We start from the raw sequence: 22,787 nt of genomic DNA, 5'->3' as shown, positions 1-22,787 counted from the left end.
GCCATGGTTAATCCAGCGAAGCAATTTCTGTTAAACAACCGAAATTCCAAGTAGCAGCAGCAAGACCAGAAAGAGCGATCAGATCACAAGGAATAGGAACGAACACGGAGCTTAACGGACGGATTGCACTCGGCGAAGCACAAGTACAGCGATGTAAACACTGAAGTGCAGCGCAACAGTTAACAGAGGCCACTCGCGAGCGCGCCTGAAACGGAACTGTACTGAGCTACCCAAGCACGACTCACGCCCCAGGTAGAGGCACTAGTATAGCACTTGTACGTGAAAGGCAAAGGTCCCGAGTTCGAGTCTCGGTCCGGCACACAGTTTTAATTTGCCAGGAAGTTTAATAAACAGTCCTATTAAACTGCATCTTCCCGTACTGCGCATACTGTTCGTCCAAAGCACGTGGTGTCACTCTCTGCTTTCGAGACAGCTGCATGGCCTTGTTTTCGAAGTGGGGTTGGCTGAGCGCCTGGCCGTCCGCGGTGGTCTCGCGGTTGAGGCGCTCAGTCCGGAACCGCGCGACTGCTACGGTCGCAGGTTCGAATCATGCCTCGGGCATGGATGTGTGTGATGTCCTTAGGTTAGTTAAGTTTAAGTTAGGTTTAAGTTCTAGGGGAATGTGACCTCAGATGTTAAGTCCCATAGTGCTCAGAGCCATTTGAACCATTTTGCTGAGCGCCTGACTTGGTGCTCCTCTCGAGAACGCATCAGCGAACTAAGTACGACTGCTCTGGACACGACAGCAGATGTCCTTCCGAGTGAGCCAGGTTTATGACGAGGATTGCACGACCTGATCAGAGAGTCAATGAAAAGGCTGACAGATTACGCCTGGGAGACGATAACCATTGTAATGACCACTTGTCGCCGGCAGGTTCCTGAAGGAGTACGCGCAGCTCGGCGTAGACATGTGGGCCGTGTCGCTGCAGAACGAGCCCTCGTCCGGATCCGTCGCCAACTACGGCGTCAACAACATGGGATGGAGCGCACAGTGGCTGCGCCGCTTCCTCGAAGACTTCCTGGGCCCCACGCTGCGGAGCGACTCCTCTCTGGCCGACACAGACATCATCATCGGGGAGGACTTACGCGACTACTTGTACTGGTCCGAAGAGGTGAGTCTCGTGCTTCTCTCTGTCTCTCGCGTCAGTACTTCTAGTTGGTTGGTAATGGTGTCGGATATAACGCAGGTCACACAGGCCTAAAAGCAACACACACTACTGGCCATTAAAACTGCTATGCCAAGACGAAATGGATATGATAAACGAGCATTCATTCGACAAATATATTATTCTATAACTGACATGTCATTACATTTTCACGCAATTTGGGCGCATAGATTCTGAGAAATCAGTACATAGAACAACCACCTCTGGCCGTAATAACGGCCTTGATACGCCTGGGCATTGAGTCAAACAGAGCTTGGATGGCATGTACAGGTACAGCTGCCCATGCAGCTTCAACACAATACCACAGTTCATCAAGAGTATGTACCTGGCGTATAGTGACGAGCCAGTTGCTCGGCCAATATTGACCGGACGTTTTCAATTGGTGAGAGATCTGGAGAATGTGCTCGCAAGGGCAGCAGTCGAACATGTTTTGTATCCAGAAAGGCCCGTACAGGACCTGAAACATCTGAATGTAACGTCTACTGTTCAAAGTGCCGTCAATGCGAAAAAGAGGTGTCCGAGACGTGTAACCAATGGCACCCCATACCATCATGCCGGGTGATACGCCAGTATGGCGATGAAGAATACATGCTTACAATGTGCATTCACCGCGACGTCGCCAAACACGGATGTGACCATCATGATGCTGTAAACAGAACCTGCGTTCATCCGAAAAAATGACGGTTTGCCATTCGTACACCCAGGTTCGTCGATGAGTACACCATTGCAGGCGCTCCTGTCTGTGATACAGCGTCAAGGGTAACCTCAGCCATGGTCTCCGAGCTGATGTTCCATGCTGCTGCAAACGTCGTCGAACTGCTCGTGCAGATGGTTGTTGTCTTGCAAACGTCCGCATCTGTTGACTCAGGGATCGAGACGTGGCTGCACGATCCGTTACAGCCATACGGATGAGATGCCTGCCATCTCGACTGCTAGTGATGCGAGGCTGTTGGGATCCAGCACGGCGTTCCGTATTACCCTCCCGAACATACCGACTCCATATTCTGCTAACAGTCATTGGATCTTGACCAACGCGAGCAGCAATGTCGCGATACGATAAACCGCAATCGCGATAGGCTACAAACCCGGCCTTTATCAAAGTCGGAAACGTGATGGTAAGGCATTTCTCCTCCTTACACGTGCATCACAACCACGTTTCACCAGGCAACGCAGGTCAACTGCTGTTTGTGTATGAGAAACCGATTGGAAACTTTCCCTATGTCAACACGTTGTAGGTGTTGCCACTGGCGTTAACCTTATGTGAATGCTCTGAAAAGCTAATCATTTGCATATCACAGCATCTTCTTCCTGTCGGTTCAATTTCGCGTCTGTAGCACGTAATCTTCGTGGTGTAGCAATTTTAATGGGCAATAGTGTATATCGGTGCAGGAGTAGTTTTGCGGTTGAAATTTAAAAGTAAAACTTCATATGAAAGATTAGAAATTCACACCAGTGGTGGTCTTGCTTCATAATGTATACTGTTTGTGGGAAAAAAAATTACCTATCAAACTAACTTACCTCTTACCGAGGGCTGCCTCGAGTTTTTAATCCACCAATATATCCTTACTACAGTTCCTAACTCCGTGGGTATTATGCCACGCTGCTAGTACAGTTTTATAATGGGATAAGTTTCAGAATTTAGTTAAGGCATTCTTCATCCCAGCACTTCTCCCAGAGCTGCTAGTCCTGATTCATATGCAGAGAGTCGCACTCAACTGTGTATTTCTTGGAACATTCGCACAATATCTTGGTGTGATAGAGATTGGTCAAAATATTTACAAAAGTAGTGGAACTTTTCAGTGACTATAAGTTTAACAGTTTACATCAATACCTAGATTGCGTTGCGTTTAAAATAAGTAATATATTGAAGCTCACGCTCTCTCCTCCTCTGTATTCCTTACACTCATAAAAGAAAAAAAAGCACTACTCACATATCACATATACACAAGAAAATCATTACAGACTTCTTCTTTTTCTCTGTTATTTATTACGTTTTTATTTTATGGCCTTCATTGGACCACTCTTGTCAATTGTATAAAGGTTTACAAAGGTTGTTGTTATTCTATAATACAATACGGCTCAATAGTAATTCAATAAGAAATTCAATAGTTCAGCAGCTATACAGGGATTGTCATAATTTATTATTATATGAAGGGTGTTTTGCTCTCCTGTCTGCTTAATACTTCTTCATCCTTCCGGATATTTTCTTTCTTTCTTCGTCTGAGATCACTCTTCCTGTAGCCCTTCTATTGATCTTAATTTGTAGCCTGCTTTGTGTTTCTTGCAGTATTTTTTTTTTCATCTGGTTTGGTTTTTAAGTCGTCTACTGTAATTGGGAGTTCTCTTCTATCTTCCTTAATTTCTGTGATCCATTTAATGTTGCTCTTACTATTTCACAATTTTTCTATTATTCCTCTTCTAATTTTGTTTCCTAGTGTTCACATCAGACATGCAAGGAATGAGATACTCTTCCTCCTTATCGTCCTCATTACTGGTTCTATTTATTTGTACATCGTTTCATTTTAAGCTATTCTCCAGTGCCTTTTTTCTTGATATTGTTTATTTATGCATGTCCTAATTATTCTTCTTTCTATATTTAGTACTTTGTCAATTTCTTCTGTGTTAGTTGTTTTGAAGATGGTTTCGGCTGTGTAAGCTATTTCTGGTTGTGTAATTGTTTTATAATGTTTTAATTTTGCATCTATGGATAGAAGTTTTTGTTGTATGTGTTTTTGGTAATGTAATTTGCTTTGTTCATCTTCTTTGTTCTGTTTTGCCATGACGTTTTCTCGTTTGGATTGTATGTTACAGTTTCACCTATATATTTTGATTTTTTGTTCTCCTGTTGTAATTTTGTTTACAAATGCTAGGTTAGTTAGCATAATCTCTGTTTTTTCAAATGATATTCTAAGGCCAGTTTTTTGTGCTATTTCTTGTAGTGGTTTAACCTGTTGCCTGGTTTCTTGAACATTGTTGTCTAGGAGAGTAAGATCATCCACAAGTCCCAAGCAGTTCAAACTTGTATTGCTTTTAGCACATCCAATTCTTATTTTCTTTGTGTTATCCTTGTACCATTTTCTCATTATGTATTGCACGACAGAGCTGAACAATAATGGTGATAGACAGTCACGTTGTCGTAAGCCTGTTTTTATAAGGAATGTTCAACAACTGCTCCTCTAAAGTTGACCTTCGATTTGGCGTTGGTTAGAATAAGTCCTATTAATTTAATTAGTTTGGAAGGATTTCCAGATTCCTTAAAATTTTTGGTGCTGAAGGTGTAAGGAGGCAGTCATATGGCTTCTTAACATCCACAAATGATATAGCAAGAAGTTTGTTCCATTTCATGTAGTATACCATAATCAATTTTAAACTAATGACCTGCCATGCACAGTTTCTCCATGGTCTGAGGTCTGCTAGGTATTACCCTAACTCCATTTCTAGTTGACCCTTGTGCCTTCCATATAGGATCATGGATAAAATCTTGTATGTACAACCTTGGTGAGAGATTCCTCTGTAGTCGTCTGGACTGTTCTTATGCCCCTTCTTGATCAGTGAGGGTATGATGGCCATGGTCCAATGTTGAGGGAATTGTTCTGTTATCCAAATTTTTGTTAGAGTGTTGCATAAGGAGATCCTTACACAACACATTATATTAATACTTGTTTCACAGATCATGAATATGACATTTCTTAATGACGTGGAACTGTGTCACTTGAATATTTCCACATTTCAACAAAAATCTTATCCTCTCCAAATTCCTTATAATTTATTTGTCCTTTGAGGACTCTTTTACTTCTTGGAAAGTTGGGGGGGGGGGGACTCTAATTTGTTAGTTTCTGTATTAATTTGGGTATGTACGTCAATTTTTATGAGTTCTTTCGGTTCATCACAATTCAAAAGTTTATTAAATGATTTTACCATGATTTCAGCATTTTCTTTGTTACTGCGTGCCATTCTTCCATCTTCATATGTTAGTATTAGCGTTGGGGTCTCATACTGTTGCAGTTATTTCCCATAGATTTTATAGTGGTTCCTGGAATTGCTTTTGTGGTAATTATTTTCTGTAGAGTTAATTATATCTTTATGGAATCCTCTCTCAATTCTCCTAAACTAGTGTGTAAATTTTTTTCCTTAGGTTTTGAGGTTGATGGCATTTTCTTCTGTTTTATGTGTCTTTCTTATGGAATTTGTCACATTCGAGAGGCCATGATGCATGTTTTCTTCGTGGGTTTAAAGTAGCTAGATTCTCGGCTCGTTTATTGAGACTTGGTAGCAGTTCTTACAAGTTATCTGTTACTTTAATGGTTTTTGTTTATTTGTTATTATTTGTAATTTTTAATTAGCTGGTGTAGGTCTTGTTTTATTAGTCTTTTCATTCTTTTTCTTTAATGGAGTCAACCTGATTTTAATTTTAACTAAGTAATGCGGCCTGAGCCTGTGTCTACTCCTCTCAATACTTAAACATTGTACGTTTCCTTATGAAAATTTTTGTCTATACAGACAGGGTCTAGCTATCACTCCCCTCTTCTTCCAGTCTGTGTGTTTCCATGTTTTTGAAGTTTGTCTCGCTTTCTCTTGACGTATGTTGATTTAGATATAAGGTTGTGTTCTCTGCAGAGAAATATTTTCTCTAATACTGATAGCAGCGAAACTCTGATAGTACTTAAGTAATTCTTTTTGTTAAGATCACCAGTGTTATTTTCATTCATGTTAAATGTTTGACCAACCGCTGTCCCCCTCCACAATGGATCAACAAAGACACTATGGATCTACAGAGAAAGTGAAATTTCTTTTGACGAAACTATCCACTATTTTTCTTCACAAATTATGTCAAGAATTGTTCAATAAATGCACGAGACAAACATTTGTAAAATAATGTGAACTCCGTTTTCCAATTATATCTTTGTATTTCCTTTCTTTTCCCAGCTGGACGTTGAAGTCTCCCAATAAGATTTTTACATTTGTTGTATTTATTCTGTTCACAGTTTGTTCGAGAGGGTCCCAAAATTTATCTACCTCTTTTTTGTTGTTGTTAGAATTTTTTTCCATTTATAGGGGCATGGGCATTTATAATTGGGTAGTTTTGTTCATTTTTTAAAACACGCAGTGGCAATTCTTCGTGATATTGCTTGAAAATCAGTTATTGAATCAATTATTTTTATGTTCACTATAAATCCTGTTCAGAAGTGGAGACATTGCTTCATAACCCTCTGTCCTGGTTTCCCATTATAAATTTTATATCCCTGTGATTCGAACGGGTCCTCTATCGTGTTTCGCATTTCTTGGAGCCCCGCTATTAAAACGTTTGGTTTATTAATTCATCAGTGAAATTCTTCAGTTTCCTGGTCTTGAGTAGTAAATCTATGTTGGTTATGCTGAATCTTCTTTTTGTGTGTTAGTGTGCATTTGGGGGAATGGAAATGTTTCAAGTCATTGCTGTCCTCTAGTTGGCTTCCTACCGAATCCGATGTAGCCTTTACCTGCCCTTTTGGGTTGGACGGTGGCATTTTTTCCCTAAAAGACCTTTCCATATTTGATTTTCAAAGGTAATTAACCTCAGCTTGGGTAATCTCCGTTTACGACACCGGTTGTTTAACCCAGAAGATGTGTTTGGTCTGCGAGAGGTATTCTATTTCACCACCGCGGACGCACCATGTAGAAGTATCACCTCTCCTCCTGCTAAGACATCGTAGTAGGTTGATGGCTTCTTTTTCTTTAATTGCTTTTGTTGTCCGTCTGTAAGCTGGTGGTAAATTTTTGTAATTTCATGATTTGCTCCTCTCTGTGGCATAGTGACAGTCAACAAGGGATATCATTTTCGCTTTTCACTATCAAAATCACGTAACTACTGCCGTTTTAACATTTTTGATCACCTGTTAGCAACAAATGTCCTTATCGTATCGCCGGCTGATTAAACTGTTGTCTGTAGGAGGTTGGCATACAGATTTGAATATAAAAGGTGGTTATAATTAAAGTTAAACTTTCAAATCGCTGTAGAAGTAACACCACTGGTCAGAATGACGTCAAATTGCAAAGGAATATTATCGGAGCTGGAAGAAAACGTAGGGCAGAAGAAAATTAAACACTTGCAAAATGTAGCAATAGATGGCGCTGTAAGCATCATAATTTAATAGTGGTCCACTACAAACGACAAAGGAAACATACAACAGTGCGCTTGACTTTACACAAACTGTACTACTCAGTGTGCATGGGTGTACTGTTAGTTATGTATGCCCATCAACCACGGCAATGTAATATAACAATGAATGGGAAAAATTGGTTTTTAATTGTCCTGAGGCCAAAAACCGCATAAGAAGCATCGATCACATCGGTTTTTAATTGTCCTGAGGCCAAAAATCACAAAAAAAACATCAATCAAAATCAAATCGGATTATTAATTTCCGTGTGGCTGGTGCAAAACATGTTCAATATGCTGTCCACCGTTTTCTGCAACAAGCTGAAATCGAGAAACAACATGATCCACACAACTGATCGAAGTGTTTCCGGCATAGTGACAGTCAGTCAAGTTTGCAATCGGAAAACTGAACACAACATCTTTCAGATAGCCCCACAGCCAGAAGTCACACGGATTAAGATCAGGTGATCGGGATGGCGAGGTTGTAGGGAAATGGCGGCTTCTAATTCTAGCATTTCCAAAATGGCGCTTCAGCAGCTGCTGGATTTGCAATGTGCGGAGGTGCGCCATCTTGCGTAAAAATGATACGATCCACACATCCACGCTTTTGGAGAGCTGGAACCACTTGGTTGCGCAAAAGACACTCATAGTGCTTACCAGTGCCAGTACAGGTAACAGGACAGGAAGCACCTGTCTCATCGTAAAAATATGGCCCTGTGATAAATGATGCCGTAAACCCGCACCACACAATGATCTTTTCAGGATGAAGTGGTACTGGTTGATTCGAGTGTGGATTTTCCGTTGCACATATCTGACAATTTTGTGTATTGGCGTATCCTGTAAGAGAGAACTGTGTTTCGTCTGTCCACAAAATCTTCCACGGCCAATCGTTGTCCACTTCCATGGAAGCAAGAAATTCTAAAGCAAAGGTCTCTCTTGCTGCGAGGTCAACAGAAAGCAAGTCGTGCACATGGGTAATTTTGCATGGATAGCAAAGAAGGATGTTTCGTAGAATTTTACGCACTGTGCTCAAGGGTATGTCAAGTGTTCGGGCAATTCTCCGTGCACTACAAATTTGCACACTACCACTCGTTTCCTCTTGCTTTGCTGTGACCACTGCTTCCATTGACGTCGAATCAATTAACTTCCTCTTTCTACCGCCGGCCGGTGTGGCCGTGCGGTTCTAGGTGCTACAGTCTGGAACCGCGTGACCGCTACGGTCGCTGGTTCGAGTCCTGCCTCGGGCATGGATGTGTGTGATGTCCTTAGGTTAGTTCGGTTTAAGTAGTTCTAAGTTCTAGGGGACTGATGACCACAGATGTTAAGTCCCATAGTGCTCAGAGCCATTTTTCCTCTCTCTACCAGGTTACACACCAAAAGAACCCGTCATTTCGAATTTCCAAATCATTTTCTCCAAACCCACGGCAGACATCGGACCAACGTCTTTTTTCAAACCCTTCAGTGTTCGGAACTTCTGCAGAGCGACGTGTGCACAGTCATTCTTGCTATATAGCTTTACAAGCAGAGCGCGATCCTGCAATGAGAGCCATGGTGAACGTCGCAGAAGCGAAAGGAGGAAAAGCCATGTACCCGCGTGTTTATACCAACTTCAATGGGTCGTGTGCATTACAGGTGTTTTCATTTACGCAATCTGACACATACAGCGCCATCTATTGATCAATTTTCACACTATTTTTTTTTTCTTCTGCCATACGATTTCCCCCTTCTCCGATAATATTCCGTTGCAATTTGACGTAATTCTGACCAGTGGTGTTATTTTTACAGCCTTTTGAAAGTTTAACTTTAAGTGTAATCACCCTGTATAAACTTCATGATATACCTACTACTCATTTTTCTTTAATGAATGTTTTGTGTCCGAGTACAAAATTGCTTCCAGATAGTTATCATTGTAAGATTAAGCAAAAAAGTTCACCAAACAGTTTGACGGTGCTACAGCCTCCAGTGTCATTCACAGATAAGGTTGCCAAATTTAATTGCTTAATGGCTCGATAAGGAGCAAGTTGGCCGAACTGGAGTATTGGAAGGTTAATGGTTTGTAAAAAGTTTTTGAAGTTACTGAGCAACAGTCATACAATATTTTTTAAAGGCACATATCACCATTTGCCTTTTTATTGTTTGGTGTTTATTTGAGTACAACCCAGGTTTCGGCCTTTTATGCCATTTTCAAGTGTTTGATTTTATGTCTTTAACATATTTTTCAGGACACTTGACGTATTACCAACTTACATTTGGCTATAAATAAGAAAAATATTGGCTCTCCATGAAATGTCAGATGTAAAATCACCATCTTGTAAAAGATTAACAAGTAGTCGTGGGAGTACGTAATATTTAGTAAAAATAGACTTACGCTTGAAAATAATTCGTTGCGGCGGAATGTTCTCACGAAATTTCAATAGCCGACTTTCTCCTCCGAATGCGAAAATATTTTGTTTATGCCGACCTACATAGGGAGAGACGATCATCACCATAAAGTAAGCGAAATCAGAGCTCGCACGGAAAGACATAGGTGTTCATTTTTTCCGCCTGCCGTACGGGATTGGAATAATAGAGAATTATTGTGAAGGTGGTTCGATGAAGCTTCTGCCAGACTCTTAAATGTGATTCGCAGAGTATCTATGTAGATGCAGTAGTAGCACATGTCCTTAAAACGTTTTCAGGAGAAGTGCTCGTCTTTTATTTACCACCGTAAGCCTGTTTTTACTAAATATGACGTGCTCCCACGATCTTTACTGATCTGTTACAAGATAGTGATTTTACGTCTGGCATTTCGTGGGGAGCCAATACTCTTCTTGATTTATGGCCAACTTTGAGCTTGACAGCGTGTCAAGTGTCCTGCAGTATGCCGAAACCTGGATTGTACCCAAATGAAAAGTAAAGCATTCAAATGGCCGTGTGCTCCTTTTTTTAAAAAAAAAATAAAAATAAAAAAGAATACTTCGACGGTGGGCCTTATTCCTGTACATCATTCGTATGTTTTTTATTTGACGTTTTATTTTTGGGCCGGCCGGTGTCGCTGAGCGGTTCTAGGCACTACAGTCTGGAACCACGCGACCGCTACGGTCGCAGGTTCGAATCCTGCCTCGGGCATGGATGTCTGTGATGTCCTTAGGTTAGTTGGGTTTAAGTAGGCCTAAGTTGTAGGTGACTGATGACCTCCGATGTTAAGTCCCATAGTGCTCAGAGGCATTTGAACCAGTTTTTTCATTTTTGGGAACAACATCGTGTTGAACACATATGGCCTCAATTATGCACACTTCTGCGTAAATTTACCAACATGTCTGTAAAGTGTTAAATTATGTGGTCTGAGGACGTTCTTCCATGCACTGTCGATATAAATTTACCATTTGTGGTTAGGATTCCAGTACATTATGCTTCTGAGTGCTGTCCTCACAGACATACATTGGTTAAAGATATTTAATAATTTTCTTCTGCCCATTGCATGACATCGCGAGTGATACATTTATCTGTACTAAAGTTCAATAGCATTCTCCTCCTCTGGTGCTCCATTGCCAATGTCTTGTGTGCTGGTAAATGGACAGCTTCACCATTGGCTGCATCAAGTCCAGTTAACTCTTTTAATACCTTTAAATTACTCTAAAATCCCTTTGTCGGTTATTATATTTTTGTAGGCACTTACAGTTATTGAATATTCAGCACTATATATTTTACATTTCCTTCACGTTATCTCTTTTGCTTCGTTAAAAATACTAGAACATTGTTTTGAGTTTTAAATTATTTTCATTTATCGACGAATATTCCACCACTTGAGAAGCCACCTATGCATCTGGACCCTAATCTCATCTCCATTGCCCATTCCACAGTCCTTACACTATAAGACGTTCTCGAGGCACATCAGGATATTCTAGTGCACAAGTGAATGAGAGAGAGAGAATGAGCTGCTGCGTTACTGGAATCTTCCTGACGTTCAGCTCACAGCTGCTTCAAAACAATGCTTGTGGCCCGCAGATCCTGGAGGGCGAGGCTGCGCAGCGCCTGACTAGCGCCGTGGCGGTACACTGGTACGCCGACAGCTTCACCAGCCCCACCATGCTGGACGACCTGCACCGGAACCATAGCGACCTCTCCATCTTCTACACAGAGTCCTGCTACGGTAAGGGAGCCCTCGGCTTGGAGCCCAAGTAGCTGAACTGTCAACGAGCGAACTGCTTTAGTAATGATCATCAGTTTAATAGTCTACGCCTGGTAATCGACATTATAGATTTCGGAGTCTCATTATTGTCCCTGTCGTAAGTTGCTCGTTTTATAGGTGAAATAACTGCCAAACAAACGTTTTCTTATAGTCACAGACACTGGCGTTTCGTAAACATACGTCAAACCTACGTTTCTAGCATTTGTAGACTTAGAGAAAGCTTTTGACAATGTTGACTGGAATACTCTCTTTCAAATTCTGAAGGTGGCAGGGGTAAAATACAGGGAGCGAAAGGCTATTTACAATTTGTACAGAAACCAGATGGCAGTTATAAGAGTCGAGGGACATGAAAGGGAAGCAGTGGTTGGGAAGGGAGTGAGACAGGGTTGTAGCCTCTCCCCGTTGCTATTCAATCTGTATATTGAGCAAGCAGTAAAGGAAACGAAAGAAAAGTTCGGAGTAGGTATTAAAATCCATGGAGAAGAAATAGAAACTTTGAGGTTCGCCGATGACATTGTAGTTCTGTCAGAGACAGCAATGGACTTGGAAGAGCAGTTGAACGGAATGGACAGTGTCTTGAAAGGGGGGTATAAGATGAACATCAACAAAAGCAAAACAAGGATAATGGAATGTAGTCGAATTAAGTCGGGTGATGCTGAGGGAATTAGATTAGGAAATGAGACACTTAAAGTAGTAAAGGAGTTTTGCTATTTGGGGAGCAAAATGACTGATGATGGTCGAAGTAGTGAGGATATAAAATGTAGACTGGCAATGGCAAGGAAAGCGTTTCTGAAGAAGAGAAATTTGTTAACATCGACTATTGATTTAAGTGTCAGCAAGTCGTTTCTGAAAGTATTTGTATGGAGTGTAGCTATGTATGGAAGTGAAACATGGACGATAAATGGTTTAGACAAGAAGAGAATAGAAGCTTTCGAAATGTTGTGCTACATAAGAATGCTGAAGATTAGATGGGTAGGTCACATAACTAATGAGGAGGTATTGAATAGAATTGGGGAGAAGAGAAGTTTGTGGCACAACTTGACAAGAAGAAGGGATCGGTTGGTAGGACATGTTCTGAGGCATCAAGGGATCACCAATTTAGTACTGGAGGGCAGAGTGGAGGGTAAAAATCGTAGAGGGAGACCAAGAGATGAATACACTAAGCAGATTCAGAAGGATGTAGGCTGCAGTAGGTACTGGGAGATGATGACGCTTGCACAGGATAGAGTTACATGGAGAGCTGCATCAAACCAGTCTCAGGACTGAAGACCACAACAACAACACGTCAAATAAACATACACAACAAAATTTTGTCCTGTCCTTATGTATTTGTTTATGTCAAATCTCTTTCTTATTACTTTTATGACAACTACTTACAGACAGTTGTGTGACGGAGGTAAAAATAAATCCGGATTCTGAGTGCTATTCAGTAGAGCACTCATGTCTCTAATCGTGAACTGGATATCGAGGCTTGTGGACACTCTTCAGGATGCCAACACATCTCAAAGGATCATTTAAAGCTTTGACTGCATTATCACTTTACCACAGAAAGAGTAGTCAGTGTGGAAAATTAAGCGCCGATTTATCGTAAAGCACAGTGACGTCATCATAACGTTCCGCCGCTATTATGAGGCACGAGACGTTAAAGATATGCCTCGCAGTGATCGCCCGCGTCACCAACACCAACTGATTACCTCTACTCACAGATTACAGCCCGTATGTAACCGGAACAGAATGAGACAGAACTTGCTTCTATCCTTTTTAGGAGGGCGCTGCGGGGAAACAGTCAGTACGTGACCATCTCCATACTATCAACATGATATGTTTGGTCTTTGTATCCACTACAAACGATAGTACACTGTAGAAACCTTTCCCCCAGCAGCGCAGTGCGAGAAGATGATGGGTAGCGAAAGTATCTGAAGTTTCAGAAATTGATTATCTGTGGTGACTCCAATATAAATTTTGTGTATGGTGGTGCAAGAAAGGACGTTGGTAGAGCTCCTAAATTCATATGATCTGATGCAGACTGTGTTTCTTTTTCCAACCAGGGTGCAGGGGAGCAGAAGCACAGCCACGGACAACATTTTTATTCATTCTTCATTACTAGATAGGCATTCTGTTAGTAAAAGGGTGAATGGCCTTTCAGACCATGATTCACAAATTTCAACACTAAAAGGCTTTTGTACTCAAACAAATGTCTCATATGATTATAGTTTATCCAACAGCAACAGCGAGTTTTTTAAACCTCGTCAAGGAACAAGAGTGGCAGGATGTTTATAATGCCGATAACATAAATGACAAATATAATGCTTTCCTTAACACATTTCTCATGCTCTTTGAGAGGTGTTCTCCATTAGAACATTCTAAATGGGGTACTAGCAGTAAAAGGCTGCCTGGGCGACTGACTACTGAGATAAGGATATATGGTAATGTAGAACAAAGTGGGAATTACATGTTAGAAGTAGTCACACTCAAGCTACAGTAGCCTATTACAAACAGTACTGTATGGTGCTTAAAAATGTTATTAGGAAGACAAAGAGTATGTGGTACCCAAATAGAGTAACTAATTCACAGAATAAAATTAAAACCATATGGTCAGTTCTGAAGGAAGTGTCTGGTCAGCAGCACAGGGTCGACGATATAAAGTCAGTTCGTAATAAAAATATTTCTGTTACTGATAAATCAGATATATGTACAGTATTTAACAATCATTTCTGAACAATGCTGATGAATTAAATAAAAATTTAGTTGCTACAGGGAATCATATAACTCTCTTGGCAAATGCCTTCCGGAGATCGATGTCTGAAATCCTTTGTGATACAGACAAGAGGGAGTTTGAGTTAATAATTAAATAACTGAAGACTAAGAACTGTCATGGATGTGATGGAGTGCCTAGCTGAATATTAAAGTACCGTGCTGCACATGTGAGCCCTGTATTTAGACATATTTGTAATTTTTCCTTTAGGAATGGTCAGTTTGCTGAACGATTAAAGTAGTCAGTAATAAAGCTGCTTTATGAAAAAGGAGAAAGGGATAATGTAGACAATTTTAGACCTATTTCTATGCCATCAGTGTTTGCTAATGTTATTGAAAAGATTGTGTATGTGAGGGTAATTGATCATTTTATATCACATAATTTGCTATCAAATGTACAGTTCGGCTCTAAAGGTTGTTTAATAACTGAAAATGCTATGTTCTCTTTTCTCTGTGATATCCTGGATGGTTTAAACAAAAGGTTTCGAACGCTGGGCATATTTTTTGATTTAACTAAGGCGTCTGATTGTGTTGATCACAAAATGTTGCTCTAGAAGTTGAAACATTATGGAACATGGGGAGTAGCTTTGGTTCACCTCTCACTTTAGTAACAGACAGCAAAAAGTCATTATTCACAGTGTTGAGAATGGCTGTGATGTGGGGTCTGAGTGGGCTACAGTCAAATGGGGATCAGCGTTGGGGCCACTACTGTTCCTTATTTATATAAATGATATGGCCTCTGGTATTATGGCTAACTGTAAAATATTTCTGTTTGCTGATGAAACTAGCTTGGCAGTAAAGGATGTTGTGTGCAGTTTATGACCTAAGTTCATGGCTTGTAGAAAATAAACTAACGCTAAATCACAGTAAGACTCAGTTCTTACAGTTCCTAACACACAATTCAATAAAATATGACGTTTTAGTTGCACAGTATGGGCATATGATTAGTGAGACTGAACAGTTCAAATTTCTAGGTGTTCAGATAGATAGTAAACTCGTGGAAAGCCCTCGTTCAGAATCTTGTTAAAAGACTTAATGCCGCCGTTTTTACTATTCGAACTATATCTGAAATAAGTGATAGTTCGACAGCAAAATTAGTCTATTTTGCTTATTTTCATTCGCTTATGTCGTATGGTATTATATTTTGGGGTAACTCTTCCCATTCTAAAAGGATATTTTTGGCTCTGAAACGGGCGGTTCGGGCAATAAGTAGTGTAAGTTCACGAACCTCTTGTCGACCCCTGTTCAGGAGTCTGGGTATTTTGACATTGACCTCTCAATATATTTATCCCTTACTGTCATTTCTTGTTGATAATATTAACTTATTCTCAAGAATAAGCAGCTTTCACTCAGTTAACACTCCGCAGAAATCCAACCTGCATTTTGATCGGACTTCCTTAACTCTTGTGAAGAAAGGCGTGCAGTATACTGCTGCATCCATTTTCAATAAGCTACCACAAGAATTCAAAAATCTTAGCAGTAATCCTTAGGCTTTCAAATCGAAACTGAAGAGTTCAAAAATGTTCAAATATGTGTGCAACCCTACGGGACCCAACTGCCAAGGTCATCAGTCCCTAAGCTTACACACTACTTAACCTAAAGTATCCTAAGGACAAACACACACACCTATGCCCGAGGGAGGACTCGAACCTCCGCCGGGACCAGCCGCACAGTCCATGACTGCAGCGCCTTAGCCCGCTCGGCTAATCCCGCGCGGCGAAACTGAAGAGTTTCCACGTGGATCACACCCATTCTGTCGAGGAGTTCCTTCAAAAATTAAGCTGATTCTTGTTGCATTGTTGACTGCGTTTAAGTGAACTTATGGCTTCACTTTTTTCTGGTTCATAAACATTTTATTTTTATCTGTTATTACTTTTATGTTGTAATTTCACGTTCCATGACAATGACCTTGGAGGTCCGCCCCGATAGCTGAACTGGTCAGCGTGACGGACTGCCGTCCTCAGGGGCCCGGGTTCGATTCCCAGCTGGGTCGGGGATTTTCTCCGCTCAGGGACTGGGTGTTGTGCTGTCTTCATCATCATTTCATCCCCATCCGACGCGCAGGTCGCCCAATGTGGCATCGAATGTAATAAGACCTGCACAAAGGCGGCCGGACCTGCCCCACAAGGGGCCTCCCGGCCAATGACGCCAAACGCTCATTTCATTTCCATGACCTTGGAGGTATGCTCCACAACTTTTTCCTACGGAACTTGATGTGTAAATAAATAAAAAAAAAACTCCTGGGTCAATTTCATAATTGAAGACATGAGGGCCACCGATTATTGTGATCACTTCCAACGTACAGAAAGGCAAATACCATCTAGGTTAGGTCTTACTTATTTTATTTGATAACATTTTATTTAGGTTATACTCAGATCCATTCATTTCAAATTACTGCAAAGTGCCGGTCGGCATTTGGAAAATACGCCTAAACAGTATTTGTCTGTGTACGCCTGGGTCACTGGCAGAGGATTTTCGCCACTGGTAAGTACAGGATTTATCTGACGCCTGATGATCATCGGAGAAGAGTTTGGAGGCTGCAAGGTTCCAATGTAAGTGTCAACAATTACCAAGCGTCCACCGGCAACGTGGGTCAGTCATGTTTTGCACCAGTATCGTAAACGGATGTAGGTCTGCTCTTGTACCTATCGAAGCAGGTAAAGCAGATGCCAGACTGAGATTCATTGGAAGAATCCTAAGGAAATGCAATCCGAAAACAAAGGAAGTAGGTTACAGTACACTTGTTCGCTCACTGCTTGAATACTGCTCAGCAATGTGGGATCCGTATGAGATAGGGTTGATGGAAGAGATAGAGAAGATCCAACGGAGAGCAGCGCTCCTCGTTACAGGATCATTTAGTAATAGCGAAAACGTTACGGAGATGATAGATAAACTCTAGTGGAAGACTCTGCAGGAGAGACGCTCAGTAGCTCGGTACGGGCTTTTGTTGAATTTTCGAGAACATACCTTCACCGAGGAGTCAACCAGTATATTGCTCCCTCCTACGTATATCTCGCGAAGAGACCATGGGGATAAAATCAGAGAGATTAGAGCCCCCACAGAGGCATGCCGACAATCTTTCTTTCCACGAACAATACGAGACTGGAATAGAAGGGAGAACCGATAGAGGTACTCAAGGTACCCTCCGCCACACACCATCAGGTGGCTTGCGGAGTATGGATGTAGATGTAGATGTAGAAGCTAACTTGAAGTATGTGCAGTATCGCGATAGTGTCCTCCAACTCACCGTCTAGCTCTGTACATGAGTTAGTCTTTCAAGACTAATGTTCAGACGCTTGCAAGCCTGTCATCTTCTTCCTTCACACCTCAGCACTCAGTAGAATGGAATTACCTGCGGTATCTGCCGACATACGCTCAACTAACCACCTGCTGAAAGATGCAGAGCATCGTCGCAGAAATCCTCCCCACTCATTGGATGAGCTGAGGACACCCACAATCGGAAAGTGGCACAGGCTTAAAGAGCAACGTTCGAACACCTTGTGGACAGCACTAATGAGGATCGAAGCATGTTGCCATTCAGTGAGAGGGGGGGGGGGGAGGGGGGAGAGCAATACAGAATTTAACGTTACCCACCAGGAGATTTTCTTTTACTAGATTAACAAATTTGCGCCTAAAAATTGCATTTATTTTGGTCATTGTTTCCTATTATTTCACATTAAAATATGTTTTCATATAGTAAGGGCTATTCCTTCACCCTGTGCTCTCTTTGAATCTGAGCCAACACACATTCGCAGCTATTCAGTAGGTGCAAAATTGTTTTTGAGCTGCTTGTTTGGTCTACGAGTACGTCAAATGCAGTGCAAGGAGTGGTAAAAATTACGTTTGCAGACAGTTGATTAGGTACGTTGTAACAAGGTACTTACTATAAGAAAGAATGGGTTCTATGACTTGTGTTACTTATCTAGGGTTTAAAGAAGGTGCTAACAGGCCTTGATGATCAGATTAGATATCTGAACTACTTTATGTGGCTGTTTGCACAGTATTAGATGTTTTATAAATGTATGGAAACAATGGTAGATCTCATGGTCAGTGGTTCATATACTTTCTCAGTTTTTGTCAAACCTAAGGAATCCATTATACACTCCTGGAAATTGAAATAAGAACACCGTGAATTCATTGTCCCAGGAAGGGAAAAGTTTATTGACACATTCCTGGGGTCAGATACATCACATGATCACACTGACAGAACCACAGGCACATAGACACAGGCAACAGAGCATGCACAATGTCGGCACTAGTACAGTGTATATCCACCTTTCGCAGCAATGCAGGCTGCTATTCTCCCATGGAGACGATCGTAGTGATGCTGGATGTAGTCCTGTGGAACGGCTTGCCATGCCATTTCCACCTGGCGCCTCAGTTGGACCAGCGTTGGTGCTGGACGTGCAGACCGCGTGAGACGACGCTTCATCCAGTCCCAAACATGCTCAATGGGGGACAGATCCGGAGATCTTGCTGGCCAGGGTAGTTGACTTACACCTTCTAGAGCACGTTGGGTGGCACGGGATACATGCGGACGTGCATTGTCCTGTTGGAACAGCAAGTTCCCTTGCCGGTCTAGGAATGGTAGAACGATGGGTTCGATGACGGTTTGGATGTACCGTGCACTATTCAGTGTCCCCTCGACGATCACCAGTGGTGTACGGCCAGTGTAGGAGATCGCTCCCCACACCATGATGCCGGGTGTTGGCCCTGTGTGCCTCGGTCGTATGCAGTCCTGATTGTGGCGCTCACCTGCACGGCGCCAAACACGCATACGACCATCATTGGCACCAAGGCAGAAGCGACTCTCATCGCTGAAGACGACACGTCTCCATTCGTCCCTCCATTCACGCCTGTCGCGACACCACTGGAGGCGGGCTGCACGATGTTGGGGCGTGAGCGGAAGACGGCCTAACGGTGTGCGGGACCGTAGCCCAGCTTCATGGAGGCGGTTGCGAATGGTCCTCGCCGATACCCCAGGAGCAACAGTGTCCCTAATTTGCTGGGAAGTGGCGGTGCGGTCCCCTACGGCACTGCGGAGGATCCTACGGTCTTGGCGTGCATCCGTGCGTCGCTGCGGTCCGGTCCCAGGTCGACGGGCACGTGCACCTTCCGCCGACCACTGGCGACAACATCGATGTACTGTGGAGACCTCACGCCCCACGTGTTGAGCAATTCGGCGGTACGTCCACCCGGCCTCCCGCATGCCCACTATACGCCCTCGCTCAAAGTCCGTCAATTGCACATACGGTTCACGTCCACGCTGTCGCGGCATGCTACCAGTGTTAAAGGCTGCGATGGAGCTCCGTATGCCACGGCAAACTGGCTGACACTGACGGCGGCGGTGCACAAATGCTGCGCAGCTAGCGCCATTCGACGGCCAACACCGCGGTTCCTGGTGTGTCCGCTGTGCCGTGCGTGTGATCACTTCTTGTACAGCCCTCTCGCAGTGTCCGGAGCAAGTATGGTGGGTCTGACACACCGGTGTCAATGTGTTCTTTTTTCCATTTCCAGGAGTGTATAATTGACCATCCCACGTCGACAGCCATACTTCCTGTTTCAATGTTGGAAATTTTGAAATGCTACTGCTGTAATATCGTGTCAGTAGTAAGGATTAATCAAAGTGTAGTAATTTCTATTACATAAGAAACTAGAATAGACTGTATTAATGTTTCATAATTATATTTATTTTATATTTTGTTGTGAACCGCCTTTCGACTTTATAGACCATCGTCAGACGCCTTACGCCGGCTGTGTATTTAAGTTTCTAGTACGTCTATGATCCTCCAAGTAGCGACGGAGTATTCCATAAATACTACTACTATTATTTCATTTTCTTCAACCAATCTCACATCTCATACGGTAGCTGAAACTTCTAGTTTCTTATCTCAAGTAATTTATTACCGTCACTTTTTTATCGCACAAAATTTGTAAAAGTGGTGTTTTCGAAACATTTAGCAACACAGTAAATATTTTCAATATTTTATGTAAGTGCAAAGTAACGTAGATTTATAATTGTTTGGATAGAATGCTTCTATAATTCAGTCACTCATTGGTTTCAAACGTGGCAACCGAGTCATAACCGATACAGTCTGGCATCTGTATGCTCTAGCTGCATCGTTTTTGTCTCATGCTTGCCTCTTTGTCGTGGTTCAGAGAAATGATACGCTGGAAAATTCTTTCGTTATTTCATCAGACTCATGTAAGTCTAACAACACATCAAGCATTACGTGAAACACATTAAGCATTACATGGCATAAAAATCAGAAGGACGAGCCAGCTGTTTGCCTCAGACTTGACGGCCACTGACGACGTGCTCTTGTGTTGCAGGTCCCTTCATGGGAGGCGGGTACCCGGCGGTGAGGCTGGGATCGTGGGAACGGGCAGAGAACTACACCAGCGACATCATACAGGTAAAACGCGCTGTCTGAGCGCGCTGTGCTCCTACATACGTAGTGCAGGAAAGTACCAGACACATAGCAAGCGAAGTGCTAAACCTGTTTACATTAGTGGTAGGTATTTTATGTAGACCATAACCGCTCTGAATAAAAATGCTGACACCCTGTTCAAAAGTGGTGTAGGTGCATCGGGCTTCAACTTTTCAAAGACACAGCAAATAATAGGCTACAGTATTTCACAAAATATATAAATGACAGCAAGTTTTTTATAACTTTTTCTACGACTTAGCGGTCTCAGAGAAATACCCACTAGAAAACACTGAGGAAGTGTTTGACTGTGGACTTAATACTAAATCAAGCGTCGCAGGGCTCACCCAGAGAAAGGAGACTATAAGTGTTGTTTGTACTGATGTCGGATGTCCAGCTGGGTGCAGTCGTTTTCGTAAGACGATGTTTTCACTGAATACCTTGGCGTCATCTTCAGGTGATACCTTTGGAATGAGTATCTTATCTTCTTTATACTCCTATCGTCCCCAACTCTTCCTCCACTACCGGTCACGCACCGCGACAAGTTGGGTGGTGTCGCCGATGGTAGGCGCGAAATCTGGTCCTTCCGTACTCCTGTGGCCAAAGTCGGTTGCGAAAGTTGCACTCGGTTGACTCTAAAGCAGATGGCAGACTTCAATTAATTGGCAGGATGCTGTGAAAATACAGTCAGTTGCTGGGGCTCCTATTAAATGTGTGGTCATGGTCCATGAATATGTTTTTTTACTGACGTTTCGTCCAGAACCACGTTGGACAGGGGTACTCCTGGTTCCACTGAGACTTGCAATTAGTCTGCAGACTCAGCGAAAACACGACTATCTCTGAATGTGTCAATGCAGGCCTGGACGGAATGTGAAAAACAAAACAGTTTCATGGATTACTACCATACAGCCAGGAAGTAACCAGCAACTAAGACAACGAGCCACGAGGGCCGTAGTCATAAGACCAAAATGCGATATACAAAGGAGATCCGTTCTAACACTAACGTGACCCATCCTAGAATATTGCTTGTGGGTCCCATTCACATTACCATTTTACTTCACCTCCACTTTCCTGAGAGCTGTAATGCCCTACTGTGAGGAGAAGACTTAAAGGTCCAGTTGTGTTTGGTCTTTCCTGGTGAGTTGCCTTCTGTGTGCTGCGCAGGTGACAAACCACTGGACGTCCGCCTGGGAGGACTGGAACATGGTGGTGAACACTGAAGGCGGCCCTAATTGGATCGGCAACTACGCGGACGCGTCCATCGTGGCAAACGTGACGGCGGACGAGTTCTACAAGCAGCCCATGTACTACGCCATCGCGCACTTCTCGCGCTTCGTGCCGCGCGGATCCAGGCGTGTCAAACTCCAGATGGACGCCGACGCCAACTCCACCGACGTCGAGAGCGTCGCCTTCCTCACTCCTCAGGATGACGTCGTCGTAGTCCTGCAAAACAAGTACGTCGCAACTCTCTCTGCAACCTGAGGTCCATTCTGCAAGTGCACACAGTTGCATACTGGGCTGGTTGTGCTCCTTTACTCTCTCACATTTGCGAAGTGTTGCCCATTATTTTGTGCCTTTGTCACATAAGCATCAAAATAGTTGTTGCTGGATTTTTGGACAAACTGACATGGCATTCGTTCATTCCCTGTGCTTTGAGCTGACCTATCTTCCAAATCTACATGATCGTCTTCACGGCACAAGAGAATAATCGCTGCTTCGTGGACTGTGGAATTACAAAGCAGTTACTATTTTAGCATGTTGCGGCACTCTGGCAAGTCCTACCACCTATCCTTCCTTGTCGACCCTCTGGTTCAGAATCACAATGGACGTCTTCTGCATTAACCAAATAGGATGTCTAACCACTGGTCATACAGTAACCTATAGAGTTCATCGAACCCTATAAATTAGTTTCAAAGGCCTACGAGCAGTAACTGATTTACTGCTTGCCTGATGTTCCCACATCAAATATACACTGATAAGCCGAAACATTATGACCACTGCCCACCACAATGTTGTGTGCTGCCTGGTGGCTCTGAGGGCGCGTGACGTGGTACGAGAAGTATACGAGGTGCGACAATAAAGTAATGAGACTAATATGAAAAAAATGTTGCTTACTGTTTTAGTCAAGTTTA

At 42.7% G+C, this 22,787-nt stretch overlaps 1 protein-coding gene across 1 annotated transcript in view; it reads left to right on the top strand.

Annotated features, from left to right (window-relative positions):
• The window catches only part of LOC124593734 (lysosomal acid glucosylceramidase-like), a 132,334-nt gene that overhangs the window by 97,652 nt on the left and 11,895 nt on the right, over window positions 1-22,787 (top strand). The window contains exons 6-9 of the mRNA XM_047132064.1: window positions 875-1,112; window positions 11,290-11,434; window positions 20,561-20,643; window positions 21,820-22,109. Of these exons, the coding sequence (XP_046988020.1) occupies window positions 875-1,112; window positions 11,290-11,434; window positions 20,561-20,643; window positions 21,820-22,109 (756 nt within the window). The remainder of the gene's footprint in view (window positions 1-874; window positions 1,113-11,289; window positions 11,435-20,560; window positions 20,644-21,819; window positions 22,110-22,787) is intronic.

Source organism: Schistocerca americana, chromosome 2 (genome assembly GCF_021461395.2).
Source record: "Schistocerca americana isolate TAMUIC-IGC-003095 chromosome 2, iqSchAmer2.1, whole genome shotgun sequence".
NCBI lineage: Eukaryota > Metazoa > Arthropoda > Insecta > Orthoptera > Acrididae > Schistocerca > Schistocerca americana.
This window is presented reverse-complemented; position numbering and strand designations above follow the sequence as displayed.